Source organism: Lutjanus erythropterus, chromosome 7 (assembly GCF_056507025.1).
Source record: "Lutjanus erythropterus isolate fLutEry1 chromosome 7, fLutEry1.hap2, whole genome shotgun sequence".
Taxonomy (NCBI): Eukaryota; Metazoa; Chordata; class Actinopteri; order Lutjaniformes; family Lutjanidae; genus Lutjanus; species Lutjanus erythropterus.
In genome coordinates, this window is record NC_139323.1 from 21,370,010 (window position 1) to 21,385,898 (window position 15,889).

At 38.5% G+C, this 15,889-nt stretch overlaps 1 protein-coding gene across 3 annotated transcripts in view; it reads left to right on the forward strand.

Annotated features, from left to right (window-relative positions):
* Positions 1-850: 850 nt before the first annotated feature.
* mast3b (microtubule associated serine/threonine kinase 3b) overlaps positions 851-15,889 on the forward strand; it is a 46,745-nt gene continuing 31,706 nt past the window's right edge. The window contains exons 1-2 of one of the 3 annotated variants that reach the window (XM_084723193.1): positions 851-1,187; positions 7,201-7,290. In XM_084723193.1, coding sequence (XP_084579319.1) covers positions 1,141-1,187; positions 7,201-7,290 — 137 coding nt within the window. In that variant the 5' untranslated portion in view covers positions 851-1,140. Of the gene's footprint in view, positions 1,188-7,200; positions 7,291-12,670; positions 13,109-15,889 lie in introns of those variants that run through there. The other 2 variants (XM_084723194.1, XM_084723196.1) reach the window with 2 other exon arrangements.

Genomic DNA, 15,889 nt, shown 5'->3' on the forward strand with positions numbered 1-15,889 from the left:
TAGCTAGCTGAACAGTGTGTTAGCCTACAGTTAGCGTTCAAGTAATGGTTAAGTTAGCAGATAAATATTTTGCTCAGTTCCTCTTCTCGCTTCAATAACTTTAATAACTTTAATGCATCATTGCACTCTGCCATCCAAAAATCTAAACCAATTTCAGCCTAAAAGGAAGGGGCAACAACAAATGACGATTCCTTGGTGCATCCATCAGTGTATACCACACACAACAGATGGAACAAGAAGAAAACAATGCAACACAACAAGGCAAAAAATGACAAAAAGACATAACAAGGTGAAAACAATAAAACAAGACCAAAATAACATAGATGTAACAATACAAAAATGTTGCAAAAGATGTAACAAAACAAATATGTTGCAAAAGATGAAACAATGTTAAACAAGTAACAATGCAAAAACAAGGTAACAATGTAACAACACAAAAACAACGTAAAAGACATAACAAGACCAAAAGTTGTTGCTTTGTGCAGAAACAGCAAGTAGAAATGTTTTTACTTTTTCACTTTTACATAAGATGTTGAACCAGTACTTCTACATTTCTTTTTTTTAAGTATATGTACTTATACTTGAGCAGTGAATGTACTTTTGCCACCTCTGCCATTATGTTACAGTATGTCTGTACTTCCCTTCTTATCATTAGGTCTGAAAATTACACCTAAGCCCCAATGCCAACTTTTCGTCCTCACCCAACCCCCCCGTCGACTGTCACCCACCACCGCCCAGATTGATTTAGCCAACCCCCTCCAATACACTCCCCCCTTTCCTCCCTCCTCCCTCCCTCCCTCCCCACCAGTCACATGGAGGTTAGCGTTGACCCGTCGCTCCCTCGGTTTTGTGGCAGTCGCTCTCCGGTGCGCCTTGGAGACAGACGAGAAGCGAGACGCGCAAAACTGCCGCGGCGACCAATTTGTTTTTAGATGTACCTGGGTTTTAATTGTATGTAAACGCACGAAAAATCTCCCCGGAATCCGCTGAAGCCGCCGGTAAACGATACTCAGTTAAACGGGTTATTTTTAGTCCCCGCACCGCAGTGATGAGTGGCTGGAAGCCGGCACTGAGACCGAGTGGTGCTGCTGCGCTGTGGTAAATGAAGTCCCTGCCTGCTTGGTGTGTTGTTCAGCAAGAATGAAGTCGAGGCGAGATAAGCTGAAGATCCCTTCTCTGACTCTGGAGTAAGTTCTGCGTCTTTTTTTTTCCTTAATTTTCATGTTCTGCTGCAGGTGTGAAGTCGTAAGCTGCTATGTGAAACTGCGGTATTTTAAAGTTGTAATAAGAGCAGAATGATGGTATTTATGTACTCGAGAATGTAGGCTCAGATGTCAACACAGAGAAAAGTGGCTGTTGTTCAAACCCAAACATGACCAAAACAGACAGATGGAAATGCAAATGATACGTCATGTTTCCTCTCAGTGGTAGCGTTTGCTTCAGGCTTCATTATCTAGTTGACAGCTTCACTTTTCTCTTGTATTTTTGAGGACAGGACTCTACTTAGTAGGTTAGAGAAGTTACAGGTGTCTCAGCAGCAGATTATTTCTTATGTATTCTTAGTATTATCAGTAAAACAGAGGCTCAAAATTGACAGCTTTCCTGCCTGCCTGTGAATCTTAAAACTAATTTACCCAGGGGCGGATATTTCATGCCACAGTTGGTGGGGACATGTCCCAGCCTATTGTTTTCCAGGGTGACAAAGACACAAAATGTCCCCAGAAGGATAGTAAAAGCTATCAGTCTCCTGCGCACTGGGCAAGGGAGATGGAGAAGGACGCTGTGTTGCTGCCAGAAGAGGGCTGACTAAGATTACATGACAAAATAATAGATTTGTGTATATTTCTCACTTTCTTCCTGATGGTCTGAATAACTCACTAGATTTGTCACCACTCACTTAATTCATATATTAACTATGGTGTTAGGAAGGCTTATGGCTATAGATCCAAGCCAATATGAGGTATAATGAGCATACAACCATTCAAAACTTAAAAATGCATTGTTTTGTGTCTATAATTGGCAGAGGTGCCTTGTCAAAAGGCTGAATCTCAGTCGTTATATTTAAGTTTATTTATCAAAATTATTGTAAGGGACAATTCTGTAATCTCTGGATATTGGCAGGGATGCAGAGAAATTCAGCTCTCCAGCCTTTAAAGTGTGTTGTAACTGTGTTTGCACAAGTCATGGCTGGATAAACTTGTGACAGCAAAGTGAAACAACAGGAAACTCGTGAAGACAGGGGGTGTTGAGAAATTTTGTCTAAAGTTTAATATCTGTGGGATTCCTTCTTTCAACCTGATCTTCTGTTTTAATCAGACCAAATGTTTCATTTAGAGCTCATGCCCGAGCATGATTTCTGTCCTCATGATGTTTTGTGTTTTTCCTGCTCTATTGTCTCCTCTTTTATTTTAAGCCTCACATGAAGTCTTCACTCCACGATTCCTGCATGAATCACATGCTCCCCCTCACAGCACCAAGACAGACACATGGCTTCAGTCTTTGGGAGAGAACAGATATTTTATCTCAGTATAATTGCTAACCTGTGAATCCCATCTCCATCAAAGGACAGGGCTGCAGTCTTACATCCGCCCACTCTTCCTCCAGAGTGAATGTAGCCTTTTTTGTGGGGGGGGGGGGGAGTACCCGCTACTGCCCATTAGATGCTGATCCATAAGGCGTAGGAGCTCTCCACTCATATGCCCATTCTCTGATCCATCCATCTGCCTCCTCCATGGATCATCGCGGCAAAGCATGGGCTGTTTTTGTTTCATTTTTAGGCACTTAGCTGCTCCCGCGCAGAGATACAGAGGAGGTGTCACACTGGGTGTGCAGGGAGGGGTTCAGGGTTTTACATGGTGGCTGTTGACGAGTGCAGCAGAGGTAAGTTTGGGGTATTTTATCACAAGCAGTGCAAAAATGGCAAACATAACACAAAATATTTGTTTGTAATCAGAATTATTAATTGCAGAGGTTTTCAGATTTAAAGGTCCAGTGTGTAAGATTTAGGGGGGTAATTGTCAGAATATGGCAAAAATTGAATAAAATATTAAAGTTTTTTCATTCACTCAGTGGATACTTAGTCAAAAATAAGTATAGTTTGTTTTTATTACTTGTTGTTTGGAATTACTGATGTGAGTGATTACTCGACTAAACAACTAGATGTTGCTACCCTTGCTGGTTGGCACCAGAAACAATATATATATATATTTTTTTATTAATGTACAATGCCATTTAACGGTTGCCTCTAAGATATAATACAGCTGCCTGCAACTAGGTGGGGCTGCAACTCAGGCAAACCTCAGCCCTCCTCTACCCACGCTAATAGACAGATGTGGCAATTCAGCAAAGTGGAAAGCATAAAGTGGGTAAAAGACAAGATCTTGTTAAAAACAGCACAGTTTGGCACCATTTTGATCTAGAAAATGAATGATGTTGTATGGAGGCTGTCTCAGAATAACCTGGCATATAACCACTCAACTGCTGCAATGTTTGACCTCATTCAGCACAGGCATGTGGACATTAACCTGTAAGGAGAGCAGGCTGCTGCTGCTACCACAGCTAATGTAAGGTAAACAATGTCTAAATGATCCCTGAAAGTTAATTTATATAGCATTAATCACACAAAAAGCAATTCAAAGGGAGCCTAGAAATAAATAAAAAATAAAATATTAGGAAAACATTAAATAAATGAAGGCAAAGGCAAGCAGGTGAACAGTTAAAACATTAAAGAACTGCATTTAAAACACAATAAAAACAAAAAGAAAAAAAAAATTATACAGATTACTTTAACAAGAAGTCATGCATTTATATTATTGGAAAGCCTCAGTAAACAACACATGCAACATATTTTTCGGACAACAATTAACCTTACAGGTTAATAAATTATGCCTAGTTTGGATCATGAATATTTTCTTTTTAGACTAGTCTGCTAGTGTGCGTTAATTTTTTTTGTTTAATGGAAAATTAGTGCCAGGAAATGAGCTGTTTATATCTTCGGCCTTTCACATTTTGTGTAAGTTTCATGGCCACTGTAGATTCCCGTAAGGGTACAAAGGAGAAAAATCTGCACACTGTTAGGCATCAAATAAATATTAGTCATTTCTTGTAGAGGCAGTAATCAGCTCCAATCACTTTCACCTGCTGATCATCAGGCAGTTCAGGAGGATCTCTTACACTCGTGGAAGGGAGAGAGAGAGCGAGAGAGAGATGCTTGTAATCTGCAAGCTCACCACTAGATACCAGTAAATCCTACACACTGGTTCTTTAAGTCCTTTAAGTTTTGTCTTTTAATCTGCAAGTGATGCAACAATATGACTAAAATATCCTGGAATAATGCTAAATCTGCTTACCATGATTGTTGTTTTTGCAGTGAAGACAGTCCTGCTGCTGTCTTGTCACTGGAGGGTTGTAGCAGCCACTGATCGTACTTTTGGAGTCTCCCTGAAAGACCTCAACATCTGCGCGAATCAGAAATTCAGTGTGAATGTCACCAATGAGTCAGTCTGAGATTTTCTACTCAGTTTACACTCTGGAGACAAGTGTCCATTGAGTGCCAACAAAATGGAAATGCAACATGGAAATGACGGGCGATTACTCACTCAAGCATCAGTGAGGGCTTCGGTTCAGGGGTCTGAAGAAGAAAATGTGTCAAAGCGAAATACAGCATAATGATTTGCATGTGTTGTGTAATTATAAGCCGACACTACAGGATGAGGAGTCTTTGTGCAAGGAGTTGTTTTTCCTACCATCCTTCCTGCATTACTATGACAACACGTTCATTAGTGCTTTGGTAGCCCGTGCTGTGTTTAGCACTGAGAAGCCTCTGCAGAACTGAGACAATAACAGCACTGTGGAGCTCACAAGGCAGGGCTTACATCTGAGCAGGGAAATCAATAGAAAACAGCTTCGGCGCTGGGTCAGCAGCATCATGGAGATATAGACCTTAGGATGGCTGAGCATGCATATTTTGATGCAAAAATAGTGCGTTAGGATGTGAAATGGTAGGATACATTTATTTTAAAAGTACAGTCTAAGGGTTTTCTCTGTAGGGTGCACAGGAACCTGAAGTATTTTCTTCTTGGAGATATTAGGAACTCAAAGAGCATGATCCTTGTCAAATTACATCTGACATCAACCTTGTATGAACATCATCATATACAGTGTGTTTCCAGATGACAGACACTCCCTCACACTGTTAAAGGTTGCATTAAATGTTCAGTAAACAAGTGCTGGACAATGAAACATCCCCTCTGGTGTGTTGACAAGCAGCTGCCTGTGGTGTAAGAGCTCATGAGAGGTTAGAAGCTGGCTAATCAGATGCAACCAGTGACTATGTTTACATGCATAAAATATTTAAGTTTTTGCTCTTATTCTGAAGGAGATAATATTCCTAATAAGTTGTTTACATGGCTGATGAAAATGAATATTCAACTAATATTCCTGTTTACATGCAATTCTGCAGCTTATACATCAAATCACATCAAAGCATATCCAAAAACATGTTGATATCCAAGCTTTTCATAATGTGTAAAAGTAGGTGTCTTTCTTCTTCTAACCAGAAATGTATTTTTTTCTGTGCATGCATCTCTACCCCAGCCTTGCAAACTGTTAACTAGTTAGTTTGTTCACAGTGCTCAGAGCTGACTGTAAAAGAGGCCGTGTGCTACAAAAACCTCCAAACAATTGAGAAACCTTTGTACCTGTCAGACCTTTGGTCAACTTTTTCCTTTCCCATCTCTTGTACACTATGTGTATATATATATATATATATATATATATATATATATATATATATATATATATACAGATAATTTTACCAGGATGGCAAAAGCATGTCCCACCTCATCATGTCTCTAATGGGCGTACCCTGATACTCCTACCCCAACCCTACCCAGTCACATTCATCATGCCTCAATCTACCCACAACTTAAATGATGCAAACCAACAGAAGCAATGAGAAGAGTCTCTCTGCATCCTCACAGCATACAAGACATGCCCACTTTCTTAAATAACACACCTACTTCACTGCACAACACAACCCCACGAGATTACTTCCTGGGTTAACAAATTTATTTTAACGCAAACAACAATCTTTTCCTAAACCTACTCCTGTAGTTGTGCAAACGTAATTTAACTGCAACATTTCTGTCACAGTAACATCTTAAGTTTGCTAATGTTAGCAATATGCTAACCAATTAAATGGAATTCCATTTGTAGAGCACATTTTTAGTCTTCCCACAGCTCAAAGGCCTTTTAGACTATATGTCACATTCACCCATTTACTCACACATTCATACACTAATGATATGCAGGCTCAAGGGAGCTGGGGATTGAACTGGTGATCTACTGATCAGTGGATAGCTTGCTTTACCCACTGAGCCACTGACTGATTCAGAATAATAGCTAGCTAGCCAGTGTTTTGCTAACATTATGCTAGCTAATGATTGATGTAAATTAGTTAACTACAGCTTTGCTACAGAGCAAAACACTTGCTAACTAGCTTGCTATGATTGATTAATTAGATTACATAGCTAGTAAGCTAGTGTTCTGCTAACATTAGCTAACTTAAGATGTGATTATATGCAAATGTTGCTACACAGATTCCCTAGCTACATATTTTAACCATATTCAACCATGGTTTTCTTTTCAATATACACAAGCCTTACATGTAGCATTTCTACAGAGCCTACGGGAAAGAGGAAAGTAGAAAGCTGACCAAGTTTCCAAAAGGTACAGGATATAGGACAGGTTAATTGAGATGAATAGTCAAATGCACTGTATACATGTATGAAGAAAACTCCTAAATCTGAATAATGTCAGTATATACCACATGTCTTAATTGGAACATGCTATGAACAGAATAAGGCCTAATTAGGAAAATCCAAACAGAATATCACCTGTATCAAATCAGGAATATTGTCATATTTGGAATACTATTATTAATTATTAATTAATTGATTAATGAATTAGTGCACATGTAAATGTAGTAATTGTTGCACCCAACCATTGTACCCAACAATGCTCACAGAGAGGCAGCAGCATCACCTAGCAGAGACAGTTGGTGGGCGTCTGTCACCATCGGCTGTTGATGTCAGCCGATGAGATGCTGGCATCAGCCTCTAACTCTCGACCAAACCTCCACTGCTGGCTGAGGTGCTGAGTCAGCGCACTAATCCATGCGAACATGTCTTGCCTTTACAGTTTGTCGCCCACTTGCCAGAGCCCCACCCTCCTGAGCCCATGCAGCCCCTGCAGCCCCTGCAGCCCCTTACAAACCCTTCATCCCTGGAGGTAAGACAGGTCACACGCCACCTCTTCATATGGACTGAACATGTAAAGTGCATTTAGAAGAAGGCCCACGTGAATCAATCAGTTTACCATGAAATCAAAAATGACCTTATCCAACAGGTCTAAAGACTCATAAAGTTAATTCATCTGAGTCATAGAGCTCCATTGTTGTTCAAAAACTATTAAAAACATGCTTTTCCACTGGGTGACAGGTCACTTTATTACCATGAACGAACATGGGTGCTGTAATTTGATTCAATCCCACATACACCATCCTGCTTCTCACTAATCCTCTGCTGAAAATAGTCCCCAACAAACAAGTATTTACTCCTGTTTGAGTAAGGTTTCCCAACAACTACACATAAATTCATGCCTTCAGTAGAAACAAATGGACTTGGGGCTGCGAGTCACAGACAGAGTGAAGTAGAATAATATATATTATCAACAATAACAAAAGTATATCATAACAGTTTACAGAAAGCTGCCTACATTTTAAAAGTGTGACTGAACAAAACAGTAAAAATTAACAGCTAATATCAGTGTTTTCTGCTGAGTGGTTTTCCAATTACAGATTTTACAGTTTACATTCATTTAAATGTGTGAAATGATCCATGAATGGAAATGTACAATGAAGTCAGAGTTTTTTTTTTTTGTATATTAAGGTGCTTCTGTTTCCCCAGTGAAGACCCATCATTTATTAGTTGTCTCTAAGTCTATGTGGGTTGCTTGGCAACGGTGCTGGGTGCTGTGGAGGAAGGCAACACTGCAAACAGAGGCGGCCGCATCCAGCATGTTTCTGGTGGATGTGTGAGCAGTGCTAGGCTGTCACACCACACGCTGTACAGTAATGAATCACATTTATTTTCTCTGTTGAAAAATGAGCAAATGTTAGTGGGAATGCAAAAAAAAAAAACATCTCAGATGAATTCTTCAGCAGGACACAGCTTTCACACAGTCTAATGATAATCTGAAGCCACAGTGTGGCAGACTGCACATTTGTTGGCATCATTCTTCACAGCGTTTTGCATCAGAGACCCCCTGTTTTGTTTCACCACCCAGAAACATGTTCATTCTCTTGCATCAGATTTTATATTTGTATGCAAGTAAATTGTTTCCTTGCATCAACCTTTGATTCTGACACACTGAATATAAAGGTCTTGATGGTATGGATGCAGAGTTGTGTTTACTACAGGATTCATGTTCAGTGTAAAGGGAGAGTGCAACATATATTAAACTTTTGTCAGTTTGTTAGTTTGGCACCAGATGTCTAAAATAGAAAAGGCAAATAATGCATTAGAACAATGAAGAGTAGGTTAAAAACAGATCCAAACTACAGACAATATAAAAACATGAAAAAAAAAAAGATTTCCACAGTTTAGCAGCCATGACCAAAAGGGTATAATTACGTTTAGACTTAAAGGTGCAGTAAGTGACTCTGGAAAAGTACAGATGATTGTACCAAAGTCATAAAGTACTGACATTTTGGGAATGACACTCAACACCCAACTATCTTACCGAGCTGTGATTGGCTAAAGTTTCCTGTCATGGGACAGATTTTTATAAAGCTTGAAAACAGTGCCAAGAGGAGGAGCAGAAGTCCACTTTTCTCTCAGGGTGCTTGAATTATATCATGCTAAAAGGCTATTGTGGAACTTTTGCCGAATGACGCCAAAAATAAACTGCCTTCCCCAGCTTTAAACGACCTGCCTGTAAGATTTAAATACATCCACTGGCAGAATACAATATTTATAAGTATTCTTTTATTAGTGTGTAATCACCTGAAAATAAAAATAGTTGCGTTTTAGTTTTCTAACCCTTTATAACTCTAGAGGGAATGGGTCCAAAACAATTGTTGCAATCTACAATCTCAGATGCCACTAAATCCTACACACTGGTCCTTTAAGTTTTGTATGAGGTACGTCTAATAAGCCATAACCTGATGACCTCTGTGGCCGACTGTTGATGTACAGCTGTAATAGATTACAATGATATTACTTGACAATACAGATGTGAATGCAAACATGAGGGGAATTCTGAACTGAATTTGAACAGGACCCAGTGCAGAAAAATACAAGAGTGACTTACAGTAATCAAATATAAGATCATATTAATCATTAATCAATCAAAGTAGTCATTTCCGCTGGATTTGGGATACAGTGAGCAGTATGTTTACAAAATAGGAGTAAATCAAACACTGAGAAGTAACCGAGGATGAGTCTTAACAGGGTGTGGAAGAGTAAACATTTGTTTTGGAGGGACAGGATTATAGTTTGTTTTTGTAAAGACGTATGTGCCAAAATAGCAGGGCATGACTGATGACAGAGACCACACAAGGATGAGTAGACCCAAGAACATTTTTAAACTGTGAATCTGTTATGTCCAGGCATTGAGAAAATGAATTCTTACTGCTCAAGAAGTCTGTGGTGTCTTTGAGAGACACTAGAAAAATGCTCTCATGGACTGGTGCAGGGCAGAAGACATAATAGGAAGAGCATTTTAAAAAAAATGTACACGAGTGACAGTATTGCTGATAACATCAAATAAGGTTTATATGTGTTAAAAAAGAACAAACCACATAATCAACGCACAAACAGTTCTCCTCATGTTGTACATCTGCATATAGATATGCAACTTATCGACATTGATTTCTACACTAGTTAAGCATTTTATCAAATATTTGCAAAACAACCAACCACCTACATCACTTGGAAAAAATAGGAAATAACACATTTAAAATAATAGCTAACTGTTTTAACTCAAATTTAGTAAATCAGAACCTCAATCCAAATAAATATATAAATAAATGAATAAATAAATAACATTTATTTTTATTTTATCATTACAGATTAAACATTTTGCTTACTGTATTTACAGTGCCTTATGTTTTTGTTCTGATTTAAAGTGAAATTAAAATGTGTACATCCTGGGCTACATATAAAAAGTGGAGGGTCTATAACCAGTGGAATGTACCACTGTTTAAAAGTTTTTGTGAGGGTTCTCCCTCTACCAGACTCCTCATGGTATAACCCAACAACAGTTTATGCTGCATTCAAGTTCTGTAGGAAATTTCAACTATGGCATGGTGACCAAATAGGTAAACATGAGGAGAGTGTTGCTATAGCAATGGTTCTGACTATTATTAACTTTGACCAAGTAGCCTGCAGTCAACCAAACATTGCATCAGAGGTTGTACCATAAAAGTGGTAATGCTGTACTAAGCAAATATTGCTCTTGCACATATATTGCCTTTTTCTAAATGTATAGATTTATCTGAAAACACTCCTTAGGGTGTCTTTAGGCAAAACAAACAAATTAATAAACAAACAAATAAATAAAAAAGTCCTTCAAGCAAAATCCCATATATTTTAATTAACTGTGTAAAAAATCTTGCAACCACTTGTGAAAAAAGTTTAAAAGTTAGGTGAAATTCACACAACCTATTGCTTACATATTCATCATAGAACTGCATCACAGTTTTTAGTAATTCATTCAATTACTAAGCTCTTTAACAGTTGTATAAATATACATTTCCATTTTACCCTTATAGAAGGAGGTAACTGTACTAATCACCCATGATGGTGTGAATGTGTTGAAGAACAGGAATAAACTGTGAACTATGATCTTCTCCACAGCTCAGCTGTGTTATGATGTCCACCGAATGCAGCCTATAAATAGTCACGATGTTAACTAGAGAAAAAGTTTCTGGCTGTTTTCAGCTTTTAGTTTTGTAGCACTTGTGCAATGTAGGAGTCAGTGTGGTGTGGAGCTTAGTTTCACTCCTACAATCTTTAGCAGCCTCTGTTCTTTGGTCTGCTCTACTTTGTGGTGAGATAAGAGCTGTAACAAATTCTGTTAATGTCTTTAGTCGCTGCAAAAACAAACTGAAACTAACCCACTGATGCTTTAAAACATACAATGAATAACCTGACTGAAGTTGAAACAATTGGTTGATAAATCTATCCATTTATTAATGCATTGATAGAAATGTGTGTCTCTGTGTCATTTACTATGGTGTATAAATGAGTGACGGCAGTGGCAGTGGTCCTGAACGTTATTAGACTGTTACCAAAGAGTTTACAAAATCATAATGTTGTAAGGAATGCTTTCAAGGTAGGATCAGGACTACAAATAAGGCCATTTTGAGTTCTCAAGAAGCAAAATAATGATAGAAAATAAGGAAATAGGGACCAGTGTCTCTGCAGATACAGCCACCACCACACATTTTGAAACCATGGCAAAAAGGAAAAAGTCCTAGGCACATGAAGTAGGATATTTTTTTCTTTTTTGTTAACCTGCACACAGTGCTGGTACAGAAAAACAAACACTGAGCACTGGTTTTGCTGCAAGCCAAATTTCAGGCAGGACAAGAAAGACTGAACTGAGGTCTTGAATAAGCATAAGTCATTTTTTCAAATAGCTTTGTTGCTTTTGATACTCAGTCATTTTAAACACACAGTATTAAAATATTGAAGTATTCATACTTTTGATAACCTATACTGCCTGTTTTAAGTGTTCTCTAAGCATTCTTCGGGGTCCATTTAACAAAAAGCAATAAAAGAAACAAACAAATGACTAACTAACTGACAAAATAAATAAATGCATAACCAGCAATCCCATGAGTATTTGACAATTTTTGATAATTTATCAAATTTATCAAGTTATTTATCAAGCAGAAGGGCTTCACACAATGCACCTAAAAGAGCTGTTAGCACTGGGCTAATGCTAAGTGGAACACATGAACTTGTAATTACGACACGAGTTTAGAAAAAAAGTCATACTGCGATTATGCGATTGTGATATGTGATATGATTAGTGGAAATGATCAGTTTTGCATTACAATTTTCATGTTCTCTGAAAAAACAAACTGTTGAAATCGTGATGGTATGATATATGTTGAGATCTGTGCCAAACAAAGATGATTTTTAGGCCAGGCCATCTGTGCAGCACTACAGTACCTCATTATAATGCTGTTTTCTAATACATTTTTCCTTTTTTTTTTTTTTTTTTTAAAAATGTGATTTGGTTCTGGTTCTGCGATTTGGATAACGCACTTGGCCATATTGCAATTTTATTGCAATTGTGATTAATTGTGCAGCCTCAAAGGGGGTAAGTTATCCCAGGGTTAATACTTAGCCGCAGGCTTAGAGTCTGAAAACCCCTAGAAAGGCCAAACATTCACCAGTAATAGCTTTTCAGATTGGAGAAGTTTCTTCTTTGTTCGGTTTATAGCATTAAAAATTGAACACTATCGGGCTTTTCACTGTTGGACAGACAAGACAAGCAACTGAAGTTGTCATCTTGGGCTTTGGTGAATTGGTATGGGCATTAGCAGGTTTTTTGCAGCAGTGAGGAGTTGGAGGAAACGAGCAGCACTTGAACGCAGCATCAGGTTGGCGCTTGCTCACACGGATACGCACGCAGCAGCAGCAGCGTCTGTTTGGTCAAACTAAAGTGTGCCGCTGCTGTGTGAACGTTACTACACACCAAACAAACCGTCATGGAGCTGATGTATCGGGGACAGGACCTCGGTCAGAGAGTCTACCGGAGGATGTAACGGCAGCTCCGAAGCCGTTAAGACTGCACGAGACTCGGCGTGAATACAAAAGGAACCGCCGAGGAGAGGAGACGATGGTGGCGAGAGCAGCGGCGGCAGGGGGAGAGGGTTTCTCATCGAGCCCAGCAGCTTCAGCTTTCTGAAACCAATATTAACTTTAAAACAGAAGAAAACCCTCAGGATGTCGGATCCGAGTCACTGGTCTGCGGTACCGAGCCAGAACAAGTCCCATTTTGTTCCGGGAGCGCTGCTGAAGCGCTCAAAGAGGTAACTGCTAGTTATTAAGAGTTGGGATATGGAGGTTAAAACTCAAGCTAGTTCAACGGTTTATTTTGGCTTTGTTGTGTTAAAATTCTGCAGTTTTCAGCAGCTGATCTTCTTATAGTTAGGTTCGGATGTTTCATCTATTTAACGTGATTTTTCTTTACGTTAGGATAAAGATTCCTAACATAAGCTTCCCCTCTGTGCTCCTCTCAGAAAGCCGATTGGTCTGTCGCTAGTAAACGTTAATCCTATATTTGTTTCTTTGTGATGATACACAGCCTTTGGACACAAAATAACGCGACTGAAAGCAGCTGGTAAAGTCTGCTGACAGTATTGGCTTTGAAATTAATATTCTCAAAAGTGATGCCTCAAATATCAGACACAGTACACTGTTTTCTTTGTTGAAATGTGGTGTAACGTTACAGCAGGTCTGTAATGTCCCATTGGAGAAAGCCAAACTGTAACTATAGGTGCAGTTGATGGACCAGATAAAGACATAAAAATGTACTTTATAAGAGAAAAAGTCTCTTATTTGCACTTCACTGTTTACATTGGTGGTTATTGGTGTGATGATGATTACTGCCTGGTGTCATGTTTACTGTTAGATGTCTGGAGATAAAGCCTGCAGCTGTTCACTGTCTGATAGAGGCCGTGACACTGAGTGAACTGATGTGTGACATGTTCACTGTGAAGTAAGGCTGACTTTGTATAGATTTGTCCATTATCATTTTGCTTTTTTTTGGTCCATAAAATATCAGAAATGTGTGAAAAATGCCCACGCAACCTCAGAGCCCAAGGTTCTGTCTTAAAGTAGCTTGTTTTGTCCGATCAACAGCGCGAAACCCAAAGATATTGAATTTGCAATCATATGAAACAGAGAAAAACAGCAAATCCTCACATTTTAGAACCTGGAAACTGCAAATGAGACCTAGGGTTGGGCAATATATAGATATTATATAATATTGTGATATTAGACTAGATATCGCCTTATATTTTGGATATTCTTATATTGTATGTTGTTGTGTTGTCTTTGCATAGTTTTAAAGACTTTCTGACCTTACCAGACTGTTAAATTTTCTATTTTTGCCTTCACCCACTTAGTTATTTAATACACATTATTGATGATTATTCATCAAATATCTCATAATTTGTGAGAGTGCCTATAGGCAGGCAATATTATTATAATATCAGTGGGTTCTGTCCTCAGATTGTTTGTTTTTTTTTGACCAACAGCCAAAATCCAGAAGAAGATATTCAGTGTGCGCTCAAATAAAACAGAAAAACAGCATATCCTTATATTTGATAACCTGGAAACTGCAAGTATTTTATATTTTTGGGGGCTTCAATCAACAATTATTTTATCCATTGTCCTGCAGATTATTTTCTAGACCAGTCATGTGGTTAATAAAATCACAATTTCCCAGAGCCCAAGGTGTTCAGGATCCTTGTTTTGTTCAATGAACAATCCAGAACCTAAAAATATGTAATTTAAAGGCTATAAAACTGAGAAAAGCAGCAAATATTCTAATTTTTGTCAAGATGGAAAAGTGGCATTTTTGCTTGGAAAATGACAAACTATTCCTTAGATATAAATAAAAATTGGTTAATTTTCTGTCAGTCTAATTGTTGATTAACTGGCTAATCATTTCAGCACATTTGAACTGTTCACCTTGGTGTCATAGTAAAATCTGAATGTTGGTTGTCAAAGTTTGCCCCTTCTTTTCAGAACCAGGAGATTATATAGCACTCCCTCCTTTTACACACACACACACACACACACACACACACACACACACACACACACACACACACACACACACAGATACAGAGCCTTGGACATCTGTGGCTCAAGCTGGGCCTGCTGTTGCTGTTGGTGCACACAGTGTCTTCATCCTTGAGTCTGTTGACAGGAGGTTTCCTTTTTGTATTTTGGTTCTCATCAGTTCTCCCTCTTCATCTGACATGGCCATGCTGGTGTGTCACGCATCTGCCTGCAGATTAAAGTTGTAGTTACGTAAACACTTCTCAAGGCAGAGCTGCTCTGAAGGTGGAAATAATCTCATCGGCTGAGTTAAATCGCAGTGGGCAGAGACAAAGAAATCTCAGTTCTTTTAGCTAAGTATCATAAGCCTCATCTGTACCACACCATGAAGTGTGTATTTTTGGTAACCACAGAAATTGCAAGGGTTCAAAGGGTTTTCACAAACTTGGGATCTGCTTGCAGTTAACAGCATCATCCCATTCGTCACAAAAGTACATCACTCTTCGTAGCTCAAAACGTACAGTGAGTACAGTGTAGTAAAAATACAACTTTGGTTATATGTATTTTGGATGGTCACCAGAGACCATCTCCTACACATGTGCTTGATGTATGTGCATGCAACAAGTAGGCTACAAGAGGAGCAATATGATATTATGAAGCCAAGCACTTAGCTGCTGTCTGAAAAGAGCTCAAATGACTAGTTATCAGTTAATAGAAAAATAGTCATTTTCAAGCAAAAAGTGAAAAATGCTGCACATTCTCAGATTCCACAATCTCAAATGTCAGGACATATTGCTTGACTTTTTCACATGTAATAATAAACAGAATATCTTTTAGGTTTTGGACTGTTCATCAGACAAAATGAAACATTTGATGGTGTCTCCTTGGGCTGTATGAAGTCATAATCCTTTTTTTCCCCCATTTTTTTGACATTTCATAGACTCAAAAACACTCTTTGATGAAATAATCATTAGTTGTGGCACTAAAATAGATTGCTAAAACAGGCATGGATGTTCAGATAT